Source organism: Odontesthes bonariensis, chromosome 11, assembly GCF_027942865.1.
Source record: "Odontesthes bonariensis isolate fOdoBon6 chromosome 11, fOdoBon6.hap1, whole genome shotgun sequence".
Taxonomy (NCBI): domain Eukaryota; kingdom Metazoa; phylum Chordata; class Actinopteri; order Atheriniformes; family Atherinopsidae; genus Odontesthes; species Odontesthes bonariensis.
Window position 1 is genome coordinate 15,874,202 of NC_134516.1, and position 24,433 is coordinate 15,898,634.

The 24,433-nt window shown below is 38.5% G+C and overlaps 3 protein-coding genes across 8 annotated transcripts in view; 2 read left to right on the top strand and 1 right to left on the bottom strand.

The window, feature by feature from the left end:
- Positions 1-3,150: 3,150 nt before the first annotated feature.
- LOC142391372 (dipeptidyl peptidase 4-like) lies at positions 3,151-16,375 on the top strand. The gene is made up of 26 exons (XM_075477144.1): positions 3,151-3,267; positions 3,361-3,448; positions 3,932-4,024; positions 5,848-5,939; positions 6,103-6,177; positions 6,276-6,328; positions 6,607-6,679; positions 6,869-6,989; positions 7,817-7,971; positions 8,056-8,153; positions 8,246-8,375; positions 9,119-9,154; positions 9,384-9,482; positions 9,634-9,704; positions 9,936-9,989; positions 10,081-10,190; positions 10,298-10,345; positions 10,428-10,526; positions 12,661-12,730; positions 12,846-13,040; positions 13,277-13,331; positions 13,659-13,758; positions 13,862-13,920; positions 14,002-14,074; positions 14,434-14,507; positions 14,985-16,375. The coding sequence occupies exons 1-26, from the start codon at positions 3,265-3,267 to the stop codon at positions 15,075-15,077; spliced, it is 2,217 nt and encodes a 738-aa protein (XP_075333259.1). The 5' UTR covers positions 3,151-3,264; the 3' UTR covers positions 15,078-16,375.
- Positions 16,376-17,766: 1,391 nt separating this feature from the next.
- Positions 17,767-20,031, top strand: LOC142391701 (glucagon-1-like). Its single transcript, XM_075477695.1, has 5 exons — positions 17,767-17,858; positions 18,823-18,978; positions 19,211-19,327; positions 19,770-19,913; positions 20,007-20,031. Exons 1-5 carry the CDS (start codon positions 17,767-17,769, stop codon positions 20,029-20,031), a joined length of 534 nt encoding a protein of 177 aa, XP_075333810.1.
- A 2,165-nt stretch (positions 20,032-22,196) lies between these two features.
- Positions 22,197-24,433, bottom strand: part of LOC142391700 (sodium-driven chloride bicarbonate exchanger-like) — a 52,854-nt gene continuing 50,617 nt past the window's right edge. For 4 of the 6 annotated variants that reach the window (XM_075477689.1, XM_075477688.1, XM_075477691.1 and 1 more), the window contains one exon: positions 22,197-24,111. In XM_075477689.1, the coding sequence (XP_075333804.1) occupies positions 24,036-24,111 (76 nt within the window). In that variant the 3' untranslated portion in view covers positions 22,197-24,035. The remainder of the gene's footprint in view (positions 24,112-24,433) is intronic. The other 2 variants (XM_075477694.1, XM_075477692.1) reach the window with 1 other exon arrangement.

Here is a 24,433-nt window from a genome sequence, read left to right on the forward strand (position 1 = left end):
GAACATTAACTGAATGCATTTATAGTCAATTTTCCTTTGGCAACATGGGACCATATAATTTCCAGTGCTGTAACTGCACTGAATATTATTATCATGGCCCAACAACTGTGCACATATGCTTTGATGTGGTCCCTAAACTGAGAGTATTGCTCAGTAAAAATATCAAGAAAAGAACCTGTGAATCAGTTTTAGTGAATAGAATTAGTTCAAATCTAAAATTCAAGATATAACTTCCTCTGGAACCGTATCAGAAGTTTTTAGGTTGAATAAAAGCCACCGTCCTGACAGAAAACTAACATACCTGTCTAATTCTTTGATGACACTTTTCAGAAAGAAATCTGAAGAAATCACTTTGGGACCTTCAGAGAATTACGTTGGGTTTCGGTTTACCGCATTTTTTCCCCCGAGAATTTTTGCCGTAAACAGTTCAAAACTGATAAATTGCGTAATATCTTACAGTATACGTTCACCTCATCTAACTTAATAGCAAATGCTTTAACACTCATTCAGATCATACGAATCTCAGTTTTCTCAATCTTCCTCTTGTTTTCCACCATCTCACTTACATCAGCACTATAACCGTCCAATAAGACCAAATGCATTCAAAGTGACAACTATAAACGATTTTAGTCGTGTTAAGTGTCTGGCAAATGGAAGCATCTGTAAAGTAACACTCCTCAAACAAGCCACGCTGCATTAGAGAAGACATCTACTGTCTGTTTGTTTGCTGAGGATGTCCGGAGTGAGGGGAACTAGTGCTGAATATGATGTCTATTCCTCATAAAGGCACAGCTTTGTGTTTGTTAAGCTTTTAACGGGCTCTTAGCATTTACCGTGAATGGTCAGCTCTTACACTATGTACAAAAGGAAAACCTCCACAGAATCTGTGGAAACACAGACCAAAATAGACTTCAGTCCCACAGTCGTCTTGCTCTGAAGTGTATTTAAGGCTGCAATGTACCTCTGTTTAAAAAAAGAATAAACTGTTTCCATCAAAATATTGTTTTTAAAGCTTTCATCGGAATTGTTTCATCGGTCGGGAACATAGTTTGATCCTGCCCACAGCACCCAATGGACATTAATGATTATGCAAACACAGTATTAATTTTATGGCATTTATGACAGTCAGTTTATTGGCCTTTGTCACAGCAGTGTAATGCTATCAAGTATACAACAGTCATGTAAAGTCATCCGTAGTGATGGAGTTATCTGGGCATTACGTAATTGTATCTATTTTATGAGTTCACTGCAAGCAACACTACGTGACGGGTATCTAATGAAATTGGCTACAAAATCATGTTTGATGTATGCAGTCCGTGCAAACGATACTCCTTGAATTGTAGTAGGCTGCGACTGTGATGACAAACACAGGTTCCAAGCATCACATTAACATAAAGTAGGTTTCAGGAGCTGACAGACTGGAAAAAGTACTGCACAGTTTTTTTGTGGTGTCTGTTTTTAGGTCTGCTACTCACCTCTGCTACTTCTTTCCATGCTGCATCCCTCTTGGACGTTGGTCATGGTATCAGCTTAAGGACACGATATACAAACGGGGCTCATGCTGCAGCAAATCCACAAGATTTTAGCTCATTTGGCTCATTCTACTTTACTACTACTAATTTAACTTTATTTTGAGTTCCTGTGTAAACACATCACTTTGTGCTACATTGGTCCTGGTTGGTTGGTAATTGTGGGTCAAAGAAGCAGTTACACTGCAAGATACTCATCCTAGATTTGACAGAGTCAGAATCTAGTCCCCGGTTATCTTTGGTTGCAGAACTGTTACAACAGTCTTTGTACAGCTATCACTGTCAGATGTAGGACCACTTTTTACACATGATCAAAGCTACAACTATCAATCTTTCATGCTGGTCATCTTTCATGTTTTCTTTCATCTGGTACAGTCGACAGTCACAAAATGTGAACCAGGCGTCTGTCATTGCTCTCTATAAAGTGGATATTCTCTATATATAGTCATTTACATGTCATATACAGGATTCTTAGCTAAATGTGTGCATGATACAAACATTTTTAAACAACAGACAGACAGACAAACAGGAAGTTAAACAGATTATCATGCCGTTTCCCATACATTTTGGAAAAAGTGGTTTTGGTCTTTTTCAACCACTAAAAACTCTCTGAATCATATTTTCCGCAGTTTATGTTGACAGACCAAACTTTTTATAAATTTGTATTGAGAATTTTTTTTGTTTTCCCCAGCTGATTTACGGTTCTCTGTCTGAGTTTAGCATAAAGCGGTGAACCAAAATCCATCGTTGCTTTGGAAAGACAAAACCTCTGGTGGATGCTCCTTTTATACCCAATCCTGACACCCTTACCTGTCCCCATTAAATCCACTGATTTCTCCAGAAAAACGTTTTTTGAGTGTGTTGCTGACATAAAATTTTAGATTTGTTTAAATTTACAAGATACAAGAAATTGGTCAGCGAAGATACTGAAAAGATACTCTCTCATAGTTGCAACGATTAAATAAAGCTGTCATGAAATTGCACATTTAAGTTTTTGTTACAATTTCCCAGCCTTTCTGGAAATCGAGTTCATACTTGTATCCAGCATTACACTGGTATGAGAATATGATACTGGTGTAAGACATTCCTAAATGCTTTGCATGGCCAGTGCAACCTACTTTTGTTTGTTTCTTTCTTTTTTTTGTGTGTCCATCAGGCAGTACGTGTCTATTTGTATTGTATTTTGTCTATTTGTATGGCCAGCAGCATGACACTATTACCGTGAATTACCACCTATTCCATATTTTGGGTATTTACCTCGACTATTTCCTGCAATTTGCTTGACAGTGTAACTCTCTTTTAGAATAATAGTACACAGTTTTAAACTTTGACCACCAGACATGTAACAGATTTGCAAAACAGGGAAGTGATGTCAATGCGGTTTACAGAAAGAACAATGGCAAACATGTCAAAGCTAGACAAAAATAGCACCGTCGTGTTTCTTAGATTAACAGTTTGACGGCATGCCGTATCCACGTATGAATGTCTTGTAAGTGTTGAATAGTGGACAGTTTGGGGAACACACTTCCTCAAAACACTGGGTCAGCATCAAACCTGAAGAACTTTACTCCGCTGCACATTTACTGTCCCACCTTTGAAACTTCAGCTGCGATAATATTTAACTGCAAAGCACGTGTGTCGCATAACTTTAGTGTTCTCCGCGCGTGTAGAATACTGGACCGATGAAGTTGTGATCTGGACGAGTTTTAAACATTTCACCTACCAGGCAGAAGCAATGGTTGGTACCGTTTTGTTCATACTCACATATCGCTGTTATGCACTGGTATGATTCGCGGGACTTTCTGAATTTTGTCCGTTAACTTCTGGACAGGTTTCCATCGCCAAGGTGATCCTCGGGGTCTTTGGTTTTGCAGTGGTCATCATTTTGATAGTGGTGCCTACGGTTGTAATTCTAAGGGGTGAGTATTGAATGCTTCACATGTTGGCAACATCTGTGGTGCGACGCACCGTTGAACACACTGTAACAGAGTACTTTACGCACGCGTCATTACGCATGATCCCTTTATCGTTGTTACTTCTAACTTCTTCAAAAATACTCAAAGGAAAGCATTCAGCTAATGATAAGTAACACATTACCCTAAAATAAAAAGCTAATATGAAATGCTTTTAGTAAATTGTATTTGTGTAAATCATGATTGAATCGGAAGTAGTTTGTCAAACAAGATCAACTTTAAATATGTCAGTATTTCCATTCTAACACACCAACGTAAGCGATATTCCTCTTCTCACGGTCAGTTACAGTTTTTGTAGGTCTAATTTTCTCCATAAAGATGGATTAATTGTATGTGTGTGACGTATGTGAGTGTGGTCGCGCGCTGTGTAATATAATATCTGTAGGCTACGTCTTTGCCAGGTTCTAAATTTCCTAGCCTGTGTTTCAGAGGATCAGGGAGGGGTCGAGAGAACTTTCACATTGGAGGATGTCTTCAACAGTTTATTGAAGCCAAAGTCCTACAACATGAAGTGGATTTCAGGTAAAAAAAAAAAAAAAAAGTTTTGATTTTCAGTAGATATCCTGATAGATGAGTTGTCGTAACATTTGTAGAGGATATTCATGACATAATCCTAACTTTGATCGATCCCCTGAACGTTTGCTGCTGTGCTCCTCAGCACAATCTCTTGTTCAATCTCAAGAACAATGAAAGCTCCCACGCATTGTTTCGCTTCCTGCTAAATCTTTATTAACAGTGTTAAAGTCTGTCCTCCTGAAAAATGTTACGATTTGTTACGATGCCAAGATCTTGGCAGGTATTAAAGGTTCCAAGAGATTTATTAAAGATATTTAATATTATTATTATTAACATTTATTTAGTATTCTCTCCCCAATGTCACACAAGTCTCTGATGTGCAAAAACATTAACACAGTAATGCCCACTTTGAGAATTGGTTACTTTTCCACCTCTCCAGCAAAGGCCTGTAAAACCACTAACCGTCCGTCAGATCAAGTTATTCTTTGTCTTTAGTTTTCAGCAAATGTTAATATGCTGACTTACTAAGAAAACACGGTAAACACTGTATCTGATCAACATCAGAATTGTAAGGATGTTTGTATACTCTAAACAGTTTGTATGAGAACAACTTCACTTAGCTGTTATCATGGCTTTTATACTCTTGGTCTTGTCAAGCTAATAGTCAGATGCAGCCAGCTGCTGAATGAGCCAGCAGTCAGCACAAAATGTTTTTAGATGTGGTTTCTGAATAAATGTATGACATATCACAGATTTTGGATGTAATACCACTTGTACTCCAATCAAGGTACTTCTGTGAATTAAAGCTTTGCTCAATTTTGGGGCCTTTTTTATGCAGATATCAATAATGATCAAAATCGGATCTGCATAGAATTGATTCATTTTTAGCACCAAAAACAGCAGATCATACAGTTCCCATGAAGCAACTCAGTAGCCAACTTTTTAAACCCTACCTACATTTAAAGACTGGTATTCATGTTTTGTACTAGAGGAACTTTTTCATAGTTATGATGTCTGTGGAAGAATCCCTTATTTGCATATCTGCAGTGTAGGAACAGAGAACATAGTTCATAAAACTCCACTGGTAGTTTTTTTTTGTTGCTCCCACCTGACTTGGAGCTTTTCCAGCAAAGAAGACAGCATGATAACACAAGTGAGAAACTCTTCTCCTCTCCAAAATATGCCCACAGGTCAGTTTTGATGCAGGCAGATAGGACATGTGAATACATTCAAAGAATATATAACCTCCAGTGGTACTCCAGAAAGTACTTTAGCCCTAACCATGATCATTTTCTAACCCTAACCAAGTGTTGTAATTTTTCAAACCTTGAGGTGAGGAAGTTGTTTTGCTGAAATGCTCCAATTGGTCGTATTTCCCGCCTGGGGGGGGGGGGGGTGTACTTTACAGGAAGCTGTTAAGTGTGTGATGACTGGTTGAACACATGAATGCAGGACCAGAAACTGACATTTCAAAAAAGGTCATGCCAATATTGATAAAATGTTAACAGTGTAAAATAACAGCCCTCAGTGTTAGCCTTAAAGAAACAAAACAGAGCCATAAAAACAGACATGGAAATATTTTTATTTTTTTTTAAGCACACGTATTGGAGGAAATTATTGTTTTGTTTTGTTTTTAAGTCCGTGTGGTAACTGCTTGATAGTTATATTCAATTTACCATTTTCTTTTGCCGTTTGAATGTAAACAAAAAGTAAGCCCTTCCAATTATGTAGTTTGTTACTCTAACTATAGCAATATTGTTCTGTTTTTATGTGCCTGACCTCGGTTGTTCTATTGTGTTTTATTTTCATTTTCTACATCTCTCAAACAGACCACGAGTATCTGCATAAGTCAAATGGTTCTGTCTTCCTTCACAACGTGGCCAAAAATGAGGTCTTAGAATTCTTGTCTCGTGACAAATTTGTAAGTCATTCGCTTTACATTCTTCCTTTGGTTTTGTTGTTGTTGTTTGCAACATAAAGCACACAGTACTATATTTAATTCTACACACCCAAAAAAAGCAATATTGTCTGCAAGGTCATGAAGAGGCATCTGTGGAACTCTCACTCTTTTTCTCCTCATACAGGATGTAATAAGCGCTTATGATTACCAGCTGTCCGCTGACCACAAATATGTTGCATTCATGAGCAACTATATCAAGGTACATTAAACATTTACTCCCATTAAGGGCTGAATCTGATGCATGTTTAGAATCCTTAAATGCTTAAACAGAAACCTGCTTTGTTTTTGTCCCGTCAGCTGTGGAGACATTCATTTACAGCCGACTATTCACTGTATAACCGGGAATTAGAGTAAGTATATCATGTTCCTTTTAGATTCTTTAATTTCACATTTAAAGCAAAAACAAACAAAACAAAAAAAGGTTTTAGGTACCTACACCATGGAAAAGGACATTTATGCTCTTGTGATAATGCAGGAAACAAAATTTAAAAATATAGCCAAAATGTTCAAAGGCGGGTTAATATGTTGGCATTTCCTCTAAAAGCTTTCTAAAACTACTGCAGTTGTAGGGCATAATTTAAAAAGCTCTGAAAGTAAATTCTACTCTCGGTGTACAAATGTCTTCCAGCCAAATTAATAGTACTTCTGACATTCCTGATAATATCCAGTTCTTTGCCTGGGCCCCTGAAGGGAGCAAACTGGTAAGCCTGACACACACAAATACTGAAATACTTGAAAATTCATGTCTATGACTGAGACTGCTTTAATGTGGTTGATAAATTACCAAACACAGCCCTTCCCAAATTCTTAAAATCAGCCAAAGTGTGTGTGTGTGTTTTATGTTTTTGTCTTTTACTTTTTCTTTTTAACTCGCATCTTTGCGTTTCTAGGCCTATGTGTGGAAAAATAATGTGTACGTAAAGACGAGCCCCGAGTCGTCATCGCAGCAAGTCACTTTCACCGGAGCGGACAATCAGATTTTAAATGGGATCCCAGATTGGGTGTACGAAGGTAAGTGGAACAATCTATAAGGGAGTGATGCACAAGCAGCATTTTCATTCAGTCTCTCAAGATTGGACCTAATAGTTGGGGCCCCCCTTTTTCCAGTTCTGCTCGGTGACCTTTACAGATTTCTATTTTTCTCTTCTCAAGACTGTGGTCAAGTATTTTCTCTTGGCATCATGATGTGAGCTTGATCATTTCCAGATGTGGGTTGGCTGATACAATCTCAGTGTCCTCCCAACACAATGTAACATATACTCATGCAGTCGACTCTTTAATGCTAGATATAATGCAATTATACAGGGATAACTCATAACTACCAAAACAAAATTCGCAGACGTTTTGAAGAACCGAATATCAACATGTGTAACATTAGCGTTATAAAAACAAACAATATCTATTCCATTTCTTTTTGAAAAAATTTGTGTGATTAGTTCTGATTGATACTACTGTATTTTGTTGGTCCCATTTTCTTCTTTCTTGGTTTATACATCTACAAACAACTCAAATTCAGATTTGTAGTCGTATATGACCCTGATTTTCTAATTTTCACACAAACAGCTTCACAATTCACAATTCAAGCTTTAAGTAATCGATGGATTATCTCAATTATGTGTCCATTAATCAAGATTTGATGCAGAAGATGAACATTTTGTGCAGTATTACAGTAGTGTAGTTATTGTCTTTTTTTACATTTTGATTTCTTTCGCTCTGCATATATTTTCAGTTTTGTAGCAGTTTTTATATCAGTACAGTTTTTCGCTTACAAAACCATAAGTGAAGTGAGAAGTGTTTTCCAAGATGAGTTGAATCACTTCATGCTTTTGTCTTTACAGAGGAGATGTTCTCATCCAATCAGGGCCTCTGGTGGTCGCCTGGAGGGAAGTACGTGGCCTATGCAGAGTTCAATGACACCGAGGTTCATAATATAGAGTATTCTTGGTATGGCGAGGACCAGTACCCCGGCACCGTTTCCATTCCTTATCCTAAGGTGGGAAATCCAGACTCTATCCGCTCTATACTCTGACATATTTGTCTACTATATCTTTCTTTGTTTTTTCTCCCCTCCTTACAGCCAGGTTCTGCAAACCCTGTAGTGAAGCTGTTTGTTGTGGATACTGACAATACAACAAAAATCACTGAAGTTGTTGTTCCGGCCTTATTCAGCTCAGAGTAATGTAACAGTTTCTATTTTATCAATACCTCTAAGAACGTCTGAGACAAACCAGAGGATTTGACTGAATTGTTTTTATATTTTCCCGCAGAGAGCACTACTTGGCTACTGTTACTTGGGTGTCAGATAACCGTCTGGCTGTTCAGTGGCTTAAGAGAGTACAAAACCATCTCATCCTTCAGATCTACAACTTCAATGGATCTGGTTGGGAGCCTATTGAGGTGAATCCCCAAATTATCAAAAACTTACTGCTGTAGAATACATGTGCAAGATGACAAACTGAACATGAAAATAAAGAAGGGGTTTCTTGGTGATTCTTATGTACACAAGCCTTTTTTAAGAGCAATGAAACCTACATTTGAAATCATCCTATACTTTTACCTTTACAAGACCAGTTTGCATCCCACTGTGATACACTGGGCATCCGTCAGTGTCTTTTTTTCAACTTTCATGTTTAATATTGTGAAAGGGTGGAAATATAAGGCAAGTCCCTATTTTTTTCCTTAAACTAGTCAGTTACTGGTTACAAGATCAGAGGTTAAACACGGATTCCCCATGCACGGATGCTCTGTGGTTTCAGGGTTATCATGGTTGCACATGTAGACAGCGTCAGCAACAGCACGAAAAGATAAGCAGTTTATCTTTTAGAGCAGTTAGAATAGGCTTATGATTGATATTATTGGACTGTAGATCTGATTTGAGTGCCAGCGCAGTAACAAACCTCTGCTGTGTATGTGGTAGTGTGAAAGGAATCATGGCGTCTAATCACAACTTTGTTTTGTAACTACAATGCAGCTCATATGAATTCTGTTTGAATGAAGGTGTGAATCTGCCGGTTTGCTGTTAAGAAACAAATCACATGTGTTGAAAAAGTACTTCCAGATTCTGATGCCTGATAAAGCTGGTGTATTGTCAAATGTGACTTAGTTCAGCTATAAATGCACGTGGCTTATCTCTTTTCCAGGATCTGGAGATAAAGAGCAGCGGCTGGATTGGGCGGGTATGTTAAGTGCACTGGCGATTGTTATTTTGTAATTAGTTTCTTTCTATAATCTGCAAATTAGTTACAAAGACCAAAACTAACTATGTCTGTATGGTGTAGTAATGTGAGTAATTTAAAGCATGCAATATACAATTACTATGTGTAACAGAGGTCTACTATTGTCCAAAGTCTATTGGCAACAGATCACTGACCCAGAACTACACACAAATAGAATTTTTCTTTTTAGTTCTCCCCTTCAGAACCAGTATTTGCCACAGACAAGAATAGCTACTATCTAATCACAACCGGCAGCAATAAGTACAAGCACATTCATCACGTGACCAAGGTGGGTGAAACACTTGCAATATTCTAAATAGACATACCCAAAAGCATAACTCTCACTTTTTTGAGTCTTGCACAAATAAATTTCTTAAGTAGGTAACTGTGACATTATACTGTACTGCCTACACGCATTCTTGTCTGACCCTTTTACGTAGGGAGTTCTTACACCCGTTACTTCGGGAGACTGGGAAGTTATTGACATTTTGAAAGTCACTGAGGATAGTGTGTAAGTTATCCGCTGCTGGATGTTTCTTTTGATCCTCCTTTTTGTTTTTTCAAATATTTTTTAATTTCTATCTTTTATATTATATCTGTTTTGACCCCAAGTTCACAACAAAAATATTGCACATGCTTGAAAATCTTTTTTATTTTTTATGTCCTATTAGCTGAATTCCTGCTTCCTCCCCCCAATCTCTGCAATCTCCCCACCCACTCATGCATGCCAATTTTTCCACAGATATTATTCGAGCAATGAAAAGGACAGCAAGCCAGGAGGAAGGAATGTTTACAAGTACGGGGATTTATTATAATTTACTGCTTTATATCTTTTTCATGTAAATAATTAATCAGATTTACAGTGTGTCTGTTTTTGTGTTTTTCAGGTTGACTGAAGGAGTAACCACGTGTCTCACTTGTTCTTTTCATGAACACTGTGAATATAACTCGGCTTATTTCAGCCACAATGCCTCCTATTACCGTTTGAGCTGCAGTGGTCAGTTATACTCTTTTACGCTCTTTGACTTTAACAAAATATGTGTCACTTGCTGAATTCCAAATATGTGCTGGTATAAATAGTGTCACACTGATTTTTGCTTTAAGGTCCCGGCATTCCCTCATATAGTCTCATGGAGACCATGAGCAATAAACGTAAGCTGCAATCTTTGTAAATGACTCTGGAAAGGTATCAGGGAACAGCAAACGTGTAATTGACATTTCTTAACATTTCTAGAAATCAAAGCTTTGGAGGAGAACAGTGCATTTAGACAACAGATTTCCCAAATCGCAATGCCCACCATGCGTCGAGGGACCATCAAACTCGGCAAATATAGTAAGTGAATTCAGCTACGTCTGAAATTCAATATTTGATTTCACTGTAGCTAAGTTCATTTGAATATAATTCAGTGTTATTAACTTCATTCTGTAGTATATTTAGTAAATGTTTTGCGTAGGCTCAATCAAGACTTATGACATTAAAGTCACATTCAGTTTGACGCAAATGGAGACGCACACACACACACACACACACACACACACACACACAACCACAAAGAGGAGGGCGAACGGGACAAAAAGAAAGAAACATTACTTACTTATAAAAAACTAAACAAATGTGCAGGGAATCAAATGAAGAAAAGAAGCACAAATCCAAACGAGTAAAAACAAGAAACACCAATCACAGGTAGATTAGAGGTCAATATTTAGGTGTGGGGAAATCAGTCATCTGAAAATGTGAAACAAGGGCAGGAAGTGGACCTAAACGCACTCGTTTACTAAAACACAGAACATGTCGATCCTAAAGCGATGTTTAAACTACAGTAAAACAAAGAAAAGTACCAAAAAGCCATGACATACAGAGATAATAGCTATGCTTGCATTGTACTGGCCTCACATTGAAAAATAAAATGTACTCTGATACGGTCATAAACCATCAAAACCTTTTTTGAAGGATAAACGGCCCGTTCATAAAAAGACGTATTGTAGGTATTGCATGTCAAGTCATGTTGCGCGTCATTTCACAGCTTGAACTGTAATACCCAACCTGTATTTTTATTCTAACCCTAACCCTAACCATTTGGTATGCTTTTTTAACGGCGTAAAATGACACTCCAAAAGCTTAAAATGCACATTATTGATGTGCAAAAAGTACTCAAAGTCACAGACTATTTATACACATTTCAATAAGACCGTATTGGGAAAAAGCGCTGAAGATTAGGATCAGGAGATCATAATTACTCTCAGCAGTGCTCCCCTTTTAAGTGTTATTGTGTCAATAACCCATGAAGGAAAAAAAAAAAAAAGGTCTATTTACAGTCTTTCCAAACTGTACAGTGTATACAAGTATACGCCAAACAACCTAGGAAAGGGGTCTAAATCCTAAAATATTGATATCCTGATTTTCTCTTGTTTCCACTACCCTGAATTGTTCTAAGCAGGTATAGAATATGATTGGTTGCTTCTGACTTACATGTGGAAAAATACATCCTGATGGTGTTTAACACATATACCAAACAGAGATGGCTCAGTACCACATGGATACATACAACAAGCCGAGCTTGTGGAGAGAAGAAGGAGGTGCAGACAGCGAGTTGGAGCCAGGAGGCAACTTAAAACTGTTTATTTTGAATAGAAGTGAAAATTACAGCCATCCTGGAATACCCAATTAAACTTGAACAAATAAAAAAAACAACTAAGAAGAAGCAAAACCCTACAGTACATTACAAGGCGCAGGCCCAAGACAGCCAGGGAAAACCATGGGTATATCACCAGAAGATCTGCCAAAGAATGATGAAAACTGGGAGACTAAAACCTGTGGGGAGGGTGATTAGTGAGAAGGTACAGCTGAGGATAATGAGCACAGGTGAAGGGAGTGGAGCTGACGACTGGCAGGAGGGAACTGAGGAAACTGAATAAACTAAAAGACTAAACAGAGACTAACCAGAAAAAACACAAAAAATACATGGATCGTGACGACAAGCTTTTTACCTACTAGTAGAAAAAAAGTTCTGCATCAGATTTCCGTCCTTTACTGCCCCGAAACTGCAAGGAAAAGCAAAGGCAATATTAACTCTTGGGTTGGCCTCTTTTTCTGTCATTTTGTATATGTCACTGTATAACTTAGCTTCATACTACAACATAAAAGACAGGGGGCCTAAACCAGAAATCTGGATGTTATTAATGTAAAACTGTCACTAAGTTTGTGTGAAAGCGTTTTATGTCACTGCGTGACTCATCAGAAGGAAGATTTGTCTTATCTGTAGGCAATTCAAAACAAGGCTATAATTGAAAGATAACCCCTGGAAAGAATGGGAGTCACTCTAAAGATGATTTGCAACCTAGATTAAATTGTATCGTCTTCACAGAAATGTTCCCCTTCAGAGTGTTTTTGGCAGGAAAGCACTTGATAGTATTTTCTTTTTTTAAAATTTTTCTATTCTAATTAATTCATCTCTCTTTATTGACAGATCTCTGGTATCAGATGTTTTTGCCTCCAGGCTTCGATGAGTCCAAGAAGTACCCTTTACTGATAGATGTGTAAGAATTGTCTTTAAAGGCAAAAACATTAACAACAAAAAAAGAATCATACAAGTTTCATAACAGAAATGTAAAGTTTCTATTCAACTGATATTGACTCTGCCAAACTTTCCAGGTATGCAGGTCCCTGCAGTCAGAAAGCGGACTTCATATACAGGGTGAACTGGGCCACCTACCTGGCCAGCAGTGAGAAAATCATTGTTGCAAGCTTTGACGGAAGAGGAAGCGGTTACCAGGGTGACGAGTTAATGCATGAAATTTATAAACGTCTGGGAACCTATGAGGTGGAAGATCAGATAACGGCCGCAAGGTGAGATGAGCATTGGGCCGATTAGAAAAGTCAGCACGTCTCAAACAAACAAATTCCCCACCCCTTTGCCTGGGAAAGCTTGATTAAACTGGATTTAACTTGTTTCTGTACCTGGGATGCTTCCATTCACACTTGTGCAATGGAAAAGTCATGAGTAAGCAATGATGTCAGAGATCACAAGCATGTAACCCTGATCTACAATAAAACAATTGTCTTTTTTTGTCGTTTTCTTTTAGGGAATTTGTCAAAATGGGCTTCATTGACAAAGAGAGAGTTGCTATTTGGGGATGGGTAAGTGGTCAAGACTATTAGATGTTAAATAAAAAAGTAACAGTGTGACAATGTCAGTGTTTGTCTACCATTAGGTTGGATATTCAAGAACCCTAACCCTATTCAATTCAATAAGACTTTGTTAACTCTAGAAAGGAGATATATATTATTGTCAAATGTATGCTATTGTAGACATTCAATTGATTTTTTATTACGTGACTCAGAGAGCAACGTGTTTTTTCATAGTGCAGAGGGCAAGAAATTAAGTTAATGTTTCACTGTGATGTCAGTGTTCCTGGCCTTCAGACAAGAGATGAGCTGCTGTCATGAGATGATTATCTTTCACAGTCTTATGGTGGATATGTTACTTCAATGGTCTTGGGCTCTGGCAGCGGAGTTTTCAGATGTGGAATGGCAGTGGCTCCTGTGTCCAAATGGGAATATTATGGTATTTCTTTTGTCTTAATGTATTGCCCTTGTCACATCCACTATAATTGCGTGGTATTATCATATTGTATATGTATCATACTGCATTTGTCTGCCCCTTTCAGATTCCATCTACACAGAGCGCTACATGATGGAGCCTTTAGAGAATCCCAATGGCTATGCTGTAAGTTTCACGCTCAGCAAAATCGTGTTATCTGCTCATTGTTGCTCATGGCTTTATCTTAACGCAAATGTGTGTGCGCAGAACTCAACAGTGCCTGCCAGGGCCAAGAATTTCCATTCAGTGCAGTATCTCCTGGTTCACGGAACAGCTGATGGTGAGTCAGGCAGGGTCTTTAACTTTAGTATTGTGTAATTTTAAGCAATATATTTCACAACACATGACACAGAGTTTACACGTTATATATGACGAGATGTCAGTGTTATAGCTGAGGGAAGCATTTAACCACGTCCCTCTCAGTGTAGCTATAAGGCTTTTCATAGGATCTGCAAATATTCGGTCAGATCCGATTTTTGACATTAAAATCAATCTCGATGCCTACCGTGTCCAAGCAGTCATTTATTATGAACCGATGACCTTTGAAACATGCGCTATCATCACATCAAACTTTTTCCTTGATCAACACTTTAGTTAATGTCACAGTAGCCCTGTTAATCTGTATGTGCTTTTTTCCAGATAACGTTCATTTCCAGCAAGCAGCTGAAATCTCAGAAGCTTTGGTAGCGGAGCAGGTGGACTTTGAAGCCATGGTGAGTAATCTGGACCATGGATCAAATGCTGTCAGCCCACTATCTACCAATAAATTGTATCTGTGTTGGTTACCTTTTGATAAGAAAACAAGAACCATTGGCTTAATTTCAAACACTTTTGTTCTTCGTTAGTGATTTCCATTTGAGAAAAACTGCATCATCACCCTAACCCTTCATCTGCCTTGAAATGGCTCCGCCTTTTCTTGTCTTTACTTCTTTGGGTGTGATTCACGTACCGTTAATCTTTCTCAAATGTGTACCGTTAAGCTTCTCTCAAAACAAATCTATAGATATCCTTTTCTTTGGAGATAAAGGGTTTATTTTAGGGTAATAAAAACAATTAACTCATGAAAGTATTTGCACACAAATTGGAACATCGTTTCAATCATTCTGATCAACCTTTTTCTCACATAGATCTTTGTCATTGACACAGTGACAGTATGAAATCTCTTAATTCATTTTGTCTTCCTCTTTCAGTGGTACACAGACAAGGATCATGGCCTCTCCGGTTCCGCAAATCGTCATGTCTACACCCACATGAGTCACTTCCTACAGAGGTGTTTTGCCTAAAGTTCATTGTATCACCAAGCGCTTTATTTTATCATTTGTCATATGTCAATAAAATCATTGTAACGATAAATGCATTAAGGAGCAGGAGCTCAATGAACACAAAGGGGTCCGAGCCATAATGTTGTTGTTTGTGCCTGTAAAATTTTTCATTGCATACATTCATTCAGAAGTACCAGCCGATCTGAAAATAATAGCTGAATTTCTTTTTCTTTTTCTTTTTTCATCGTGACAAATGTACATGAAAATGGGATTTATTATATACAGTTTGTACATTTGGTATATAAAGATGTTAAAGCTCAGGAAAATATACAACAATGTAAGTGATAAAACATGACGATATATTCTGTGAAACCATACTGCTAGTACTTAAAAAAAATGTATCCAGTATTGTATTAAATGATGCATATAGGTTAGGCACCAAAGTGATTTTACACAATTGTATTAGATTTACAATATTGTTATTCAATGTGTGTGCTGAGAAAAGACCTCAACAATTATCATGGAGGTTGCTTCACACATTCAAGACCCCCAACCGCATAGTTTGCATAAACACATATGCTCACTTAACTTTTTGCCCAGCACCATCCTGTGGCTTCAACACTTACAGCACCAACAATCTTTCCTCCTGCCTGGTTGTCTTTGCTGATAATATTCACAGAGGCCGTCGGTGTTGGTACGACCTGAGGTCTGGCTTCAGGTCCAAAGGTGTCTAAATGGGTGCTGACCACTTTGAACTTTGAACATACACTAACACAGTGTTTCTCAATTCCGGTCCTCAAGTAACACTGCCCTGCATGTTTTCGATGTTTCAAATGATCAACTCAGTGCAGTGGTCTGATCAGGAGCCATTCATTTGAATCAGGTGTGCTGGAGGAGGGAAACATTGAAAACATGCAGGGCCGTGGTAGTTGAGGACCGGAATTGAGAAACACTGCACTAACAGAAATGGACATGTTCCACATATTCATGCTGCCCCTTTATTAGAATATGTCTAAAGATATTTCTGATAATTCTTAAATCTGAATGGTCTGACACTTATCCATAACTGTGATCTCATAACTTCCTATGAGCCTTATTGCTGCTTGACATTCACTGGGTGGACCCTACTATTGGTTTACTAAATCTTGAACTGTCATTAAAGCGAGCCAGCAGCCCATCAGTTGTTGCCTTTTGTATTTGCTGCAGTTGCTTAAAGTTAATGTGTGCAGGATTAAAGTGATGTTTGTCAGTCTGTCGTGTTGGACCTCAGTAACCCAGAACAGACCAACCAAACACTTGCACTACTGAGGGCCTCTGACAAAGTCTGCGTTTGCCGTGCCCCACTTTTTCTCTTGGATGAATGGAAGGGGGTGAAGCGAAGGGTGTTCAGTCGGTTACAATTTACAACTTTTTCACTACAAGTCACAACATCTAGTTCCAATTCTTTTAATGTGCCACATGTTGTAACTTTGTTCTCAAATTGCAACGTAGGAGTTGAGTATTTTTATCATCATTGTTATTGTCACTATTACATCATCTGGAACTTTCTAAACATTTCTCTAACCAGATCACTGACTGTCTATATTTTGTAACTAATTAGAATATGCTATGCCATTTCAATTGCAGAGAATTTGGATCTGATGAGAAATTCATTTACTTTTCCTTAATGAATAGTTTATATACTTCTTTGGTTTGTCCGTTGCCAGACTATCCTTCTAGATGGCCTAAGGCCAAAATCAGTAGGTGGCCCTCTAGAAATTCTAATTTTGCTGCACAAACTAGTTGATGATTCAATGGCAAAAATATTTTGAAAAATTCGGAATGGGAATATTTGATTGTCCGTAACACTAAAACCAGACAAAAAATGTGTTTATCAAAGCGTTTTTTAACCTTAAAACTACATGTTTCTGTCTCATTTTGAAGTGCATTCAGTTTTTTGTGCACATTTCTGGGCCTGAAACTGCGCTACAATGACTGGGGGCTGGGTTTCCGGCCCCCAACTCTGGTTCACTTTGTGTTTGCTTGACTTTTTTTTTTTTGCTTTTAATGGCATCTTTATGAATCTTTATTTTCACCAAATAATAATCTAGCAGCAGAAATACATAAACATTCGTTTTACTTTATGGAAAAGTACCAGGTGTAAAACAGAGATAACCGCCACATGATGCAAAAATTGATCAATATTTCCAATCCTTTGAATCTGATTAGAAAGAATCCATGACTACTGACTCACCATCCTGATATAACAAGACACATATTGCTTCCCATCATGATGACACAGTAGCGCATTAAAGCATCTCCCTGACTTTCTGTTTGACAGGATGAGCTGGAGTTGTTTGATCTTAACACCTAATGTACAAGCAGGCATCACGCATGAACAGCACCTTTCCTTTCATGAACAAATGCATTGCACAGGGGCCTCGTGTCTAATGGGTTGAGAGTAACAGGATGACCAGGCAAAGTGGTAAAACTGGCCCACCTGAGCAGATCCACCCTCCTCCAGTATATAAGGCTGGAAAGTAAGACAGTGGTTACATACAGACACCGGCGCCAAAAGGAGGAATTAACAGCACTGTTGTTTGAAAGTTCGAAAGAAAAGGTGAGTCGTGTCTTCTTGAAGTTGGGAAACTTTCTTACCTTTAGATGTCTATTCCGTCGGGCAAACTTTGCGTCTGTGTTTGTGTGCTGCTCCCTGTCACAGGATACAACCATGAAAAGCATCCACTCCCTGGCTGGTCTCCTTCTGGTCCTCAGCTTTGTCCAGAGCAGCTGGCAGGTTCCTCTGCTGGAGGCCGATGACAGGTACAATCAAACACCACTGGGTCCCAAAGCTGTGATTTATTTTGCTGGAGTGTGATTTCAGTACATCTGCATCATTTCTAACAAAAGCCAAAAGTCTGTGATGCACAACTGGACTTAACAGAGTAAAGACAGTTAAATTTTTTTTAAAGAAGTGTAGTTATGAAATGATAAGTTTAAATGATAAGTGCACAGACAGAAAATTAGGGGAAACTGGCTGAGACAATATCAACTAAAAATATCACTATATCAGCCCCTCAAATTATTGTTGTTACTTTCTTAGTTTCCTACGGTGTCCTCTTAGAAAGAATCAAATGATAATGAAACTGAGTGTTAAAGCCTTGCAATAATTTTGCAAGGAAAAACACAACCTTTTCTGATGTTTCCTGTTTTAATTACTTTACCTTTATTTAAATTGTTTGATAAACATTTGAGCATCACGATAAAACAACTTCTCAATAAATACGCTTGATATAAACTGGATAGTACAGAATAAGTGGAGGGTGAACCTGTCAAAGCTGATATTATAATACAGTGGTCCCAATTTCCAACAAATCCCAGATTACCTCATTTACATAGACAGAAATATTATGTGAGTAATCAAAATGTGGTATTACCTCCTTCCTATTCGGAATGCAACATCACAGTGTATCACTACCTCATTTACTTCCTGCATCTGAATTAAAATGCTGTAAATCTAAATTCAAACATTACAAAAAATGTACCAAACAATTTGTAGAAAATAGATCAAATCATCTCAAACTGCAACTAATCCTGATTGAGAATATTTGTATTCCTGATCCTGTGAGAGATGGAAAACAAACTGCACTCCATGTTTTATTTGATATTATTTTATCAAATGTGCTGTCAAAAAAGAAAAAAACACAAAACTCAAGCTCAAATTGAACTCAACTTAAGCCAGAGCTGCTTCATTCTTATATTTCATTATGTTTCCTCTCCCCTGCAGTTTTGAGGCAGACAACACATTAGCTGATGAACCCAGGGAGCTGTTGAATGTGAAGAGACACTCAGAAGGAACATTTTCAAACGACTACAGTAAATATCTGGAGGACAGGAAGGCGCAGGACTTTGTCCAGTGGCTGATGAACAACAAGAGGAGCAGGTTGTTGCAGGATACTTCAAAAAGTCATCCGTTTTTTAACTTTTTCATTTAAAAAAAAATAAAAAATACCAGGTTGACCTCTGTCAGTTTTAAGTAGTTCATCTCACCGACATTTGAAACGTGACGCTGAAGACTTGTGCAGTGAATATTAGGTTGATAAATGATAAACATATCAAACGATATCAGGTTTTCTGACCGTCTTCAATCGGTGCTGCTTTGTGTTTTCCAGTAGTGCTGCAGACAAGCGCCATGCAGACGGAACCTTCACCAGCGACGTGAGCTCCTACCTCAAGGACCAGGCAATCAAAGACTTTGTTGCCAAGCTCAAGTCTGGACAAGTCCGAAGAGAGTAGGCTGCCCTTCTTCCTTCTCCTCCGCCTCCTCTTCCTCCTCCCCTTACAGCACCACAAACCCCTGAAACGGCCATCCTGTGTCTGATTCCACCATGATGACGAGAGACAGAGTGATCTTGACCTGATCAGCTGCTTCTTGTTGTTTCTTGACCTTTTTCCCTTTCCTTTGCTCTCTGACTGATGTTTCTAGCTACAATAAATCACCTGAACTTTTTCACTGTGTTGATTTATATATTACTACACTGTGCGATGAAACACAAAATACACAATCAAAATATGAAGCTATTATCACAATATCACCGCAAACATAGCCATAGTAAAAATGATGATTTCCTGGTGTAGGTCAAACATTAGAGCTCAAATGGCAGGTTTCCACACTGTGGGGTTGCTGACCCTTGATGGGCACTGTTTGCATTGTGTCCCTGTGTACATACTCAGATTGGAAACGGACAGGCTGGGTGAAGCATTCAGCAAGAGGCATGTAGATGGAAGCTTCACCAGTGATGTGAACAAAGTGCTGGACTCCATGGCTGCCAAGGAATATTTACTCTGGGTCATGACCTCAAAGCCTTCAGGCGAAAGGTAACACTGCGTCACCACAGCTGATCTGATGAATGCTAGGGGCTTGTTTTGAATGATCAGGCCCGGTGTGAGTGTGATTTTTCTCTTTTACAGAAAGAAAAGGCAAGAGGACCAATAAGAGTCGCCTCAAGGGGTCCCTCTGTGCGCTGCACGCAAAGCCATACTCAGGAGGAATAGGAAGCCATACTGATTTGCATGTTTGACTGTCAATATCTCTTCAAGTTTTGTACTCGATTTTGAATGTAATGCAAAGATACAAAACCTGCTACTCTTCCACACATATACAGTGCACAAGGGAAGAAAGAAATTCAGGGCATGTTATTTTCTAAAAAGTTTAAATTATTTTCTATATTTCTAAAGTAAAAGCATGAACACAGGTTCAGTCTCAGGTAGACCTCAGGTACTATGGAAGGCTCATGTTTGATTGTCATTGCATTTGAATAATCTGCTCTGCCAAATAAAGTTTTTTTTTCATTCATGTTCTACTTGTGGGAGCAGTCTCATTTCAGCATATACAGAAAAATGCCCCAATAAATGACTTCATGTAAACTTGCTTCGAGTATGGTGAAGGAAGTAAATCCAATCTTATCAATTAAGATAACCTCGCATCAGTCTGCACCAGGAAACAGATTCCTCCTATTTTTGACTCGTGCAACCATTTAAAATCTTTCTCAAAGCATCGTTACTTTCTGGTCATGGATGAACCACAGCCACTCTGAAGGTCTTGGATGACATTGTTTCCTCTCTGTACTCCAAGCTGTCCTGTATCGCTGCCTTCATTGATCTCACTAAGGCCTTTGATTCCGTCGTCCATCGCATCCTCCTTCAGAGGCTCTTCAACATTGGTCTGTCGTCCCACTCATGCTGTTGGTTTGCCAGCTACCTAAGTCACAGAAGCCAGCAAGTAAAAACTGAAAACATCGTGTCAGCCCCTCTCACCATCACCAAAGGAGTACCTCAAGGTTCTATTTTAGGTCCATTGCTGTTCTCCATCTACATCAACGACATTACAAAAAGTGCTGGCAACTCCAAAATCCACCTATATGCTGACGACACCATTTTGTATTCAGTGGGCCCTTCTCTCCACTCAGCGGCAGCCACACTTCAACTTAGTCTCACCTCTGTTGAACAGCATTTCCATAGTCTCCACCTTCTCCTCAATACCACAAAAACCAAATGCATTATCTTCAACCGGAAACGCACTTCCCCTTCTGCCCCAAAAATCATCTGTGCTGGCGGCTCTGAGCTGGAGTTTGTGTCCTCTTATAAATACCTTGGCCTCTGGTTGGACTCCTCCTTCTCTTTCACCACCCACATCAAGCACCTACAGTCTAAAGTCAAAGCTCGCCTGAGCTTCCTTTACAGAAACAAGGCCTCATTCACCCATGCAGCCAAACACAAACTTGTAAAAATGACCATTCTGCCCATCCTCGACTACGGTGACACCATCTATAGAGCAGCTTCCCACTCCACTCTTAGCAAACTGGACCCCCTCCATCACTCCGCCATCCGTTTTGCCACTGGAGCTCCATTCACAACTCACCACTGCGACTTATATAAGTTGGTTGATTGGACATCACTTCACACCAGACGGCTTCACCACTGGTTTATTCTCATCTACAAATCCATTCTTGGCATTACACCTCGCTACCTCTCGTCCCTTCTGCACATTTCCCAGCCTGCCCGTAACTTAAGATCCAATGCCTTCCTCAATTTATCTATTCCCAAAGCCCGGACTGTCTTTGGACGTAGTGCCTTCCGTTTTGCTGCAGCATACGACTGGAACGCACTTCAACACACCCTGAAACTGTCTGTCCTCACCCCAATCTCTGTCTTCAAAACAAACCTGCTCCAAGCCACAGTTGATTCCTGCACTTGTTAATATGCCCTCCTGCCATACTGTTTACTGTTTGTCTGTATTTTGTTTTGTACTGTATTTATTTATTTTATTATTTTTATTGATTTCTTTTGTTATGTATTTTATATAACCCTATTCTTTTAACTGTTAGCTCCTCCTCCCCCTTCCCGTTATCGAGCCTCTGCTCGTTCAGGCTGCTATTGAAAATAAGAATTTTTGTTCTTAATTGCTTGCCTGGTTAAATAAAGGTAAATAATAAAATAAAATAAAAGATGCCGTAAAGATCTCTGTTGAGCTGAGAGTGGTCCAGTTAGCAGCTGCATTCCTTAGACACCACATTTAGATAGATAATCAGAATGGCACAACATGCCACAACATGGAAACATAATGTGGTCCTGTCGATGAGAGGGAAAACCAAAGAGCCACATAGTTTAAGGTGTTTAATAACTTTATTTATGCTCTCTCACACACATTCTCTCATTCTCAAGAAATCACTATTGCACAACAGATTTGAACTGATAGTTCTGTATACAAGTGACTTAGATTAATTAAACATAAAGTGTCCATCTATCACTACCAAATTTAAGGCAGAATTCCACACAGAAGTGGTCAAAATATTTGATGTTGATATAGTTTTGACCCATTAATAATTTCTCTAATCAACTAAGAGCCATCAATGAGACAATGGAAAAAGAACATCTACAACAAAAATCTGAATTCGACACTGATTTTATGTTAGTAATATATTAATAACATTTTACATCAATAAAATATACTATGTATTATACATTGTTAAGACTCTTTACCATTTATTACATGTTGCCCTTCCCAAAAAAGAAAAAAAAAAAGAAAAGTATTATTGCATCTTTAAAAGTAACCATGGTCCTGCAGCGAGACAGTGTCACCATCATGCAGGCGTTTCTTTTTAAAAAGCAATTAGCTTCAACACGTTGAGGGTCGTTTGGAGAGGAGATCAATGGATGACACTTACTGACAAGATGACGCAGATTATGCAGGGAGAAAACATAGAACTTTCTGTACAGTCACCGAAAAGTTAAGCATGTAAGTTTAAGCATGTAAGTTTTTCTTTTTTCAAAGCCAAGGCTAATTAACTGAGGATAGCTAAAGCTACCGCACTATGCTGCCATGCTCGCCTGAAAATGTCATTTTCTGTTAAGCTGCTCCTGAAATACACTGCAGTCAAAGAAATAACAATAGTTGGGAAACATGTTTGCTTCCTTTGCAAAAGACAACATTTAAAAGACTGATAGGTCTCTTGTCTGTGATAAACATGAAGCTGTCACTAGCAAGGGTTAATTTAATACCGTTTGGTACAAATGAAAAATTGTTATTTTAAAGTTTCTGGAATCAAACAAATAAGAAATAAAGTTTTGATTTTCTTTGAGAAGAACGCAGAGCCAGAGAAGCGGTTTCAACAGTCAAAATTTTGTGCCAATGCAACCTTCAGCGTCCTGTTAATCATACAGACAGGAGCAGTATCGACATTTTTTAAATCTGAGCACAAAGCAAATGTGGGCATTTGCCAGAAAGTCAAACTACTCCTTCAACTTGCCGGAGAAACACTCGACCGGAGTAGAGATGTGTGAAAAAGCAGTGGAGAACATTTTAGAGTGATATGGACGATCACTGACACAAAAACATTTAGATTTACAGAATATATAAAAATGGATATTCAACACTTTGAAAAAGATTACTAGATTTGCTCTATAGCCAACTGTCTAAGATACCAGTGAAATAGATTCAAATTGGCAAATATCTATTCAGTTTTCTATTGTGAGGTGCGAAATTCAACGGTAGCACTAAATGCTCCCGAAGAAACTAATTTTGTGGTTTACTCTGGCAGGCTTTTAAAAGGACAACTTGCAGTTGCTGTTGGAAAAATATAAAAACATACAAAATACAAATAAAGAATACTTTAAAAATCACTTAAAATCCCTACTTAATCGGCCCAGTCATTGTTAAGAGTCATAGAATTCTGGCTTCTCTCTGTTGCTGGTATCACCCAAACACTGAATATATAGAAAAAAACTGATGTGTCGTGGTTTCCTGGCGTTAATACAGTTTCTAACGAGTGTTTCTTTGTTTTACACGACTTCTACACAGACTTACGTGACAAAAAAAAACAAAAAAAAACACAGTGTAGCACAGTACAAAGGTGGTTGAGTGTGGCACGGAACAGCTGTTTTATTTTTATTTTTTTTACATACTGTTTGACAGCACGGTATCACCACCAGTATGTGTCATCACAAACTTGTCTCCCTGTCCAAGCTCTTCTCATGCCTCCGCCGCTTGTGTCGCTTTTCACCGCCTCCGGCACAACTGTATTGGAGTGGGGAATTTAACCGAGTGAAAAACATAAAAAGGGAAAAACAAAACAATCATGGTGGTCAATGACGTGCAAAGTTGCATGCAAATATATCTCAGAAAGCATACTTTTTCTGTGTCACTATTACAGCTTCTACAGCATGCAAAATACACACGAGCGACCATTACACACATGTGCACCCAGTCCATGCATTATCACTCCCACAACATCCGCTTATTTCTGAGGTATCACTCTGTTTACTCGGGCACCCGAATCATAACTTGGAGCACAGACTGACACCGTTTTCATCGTGCAACAGGTGACAATAAACACACA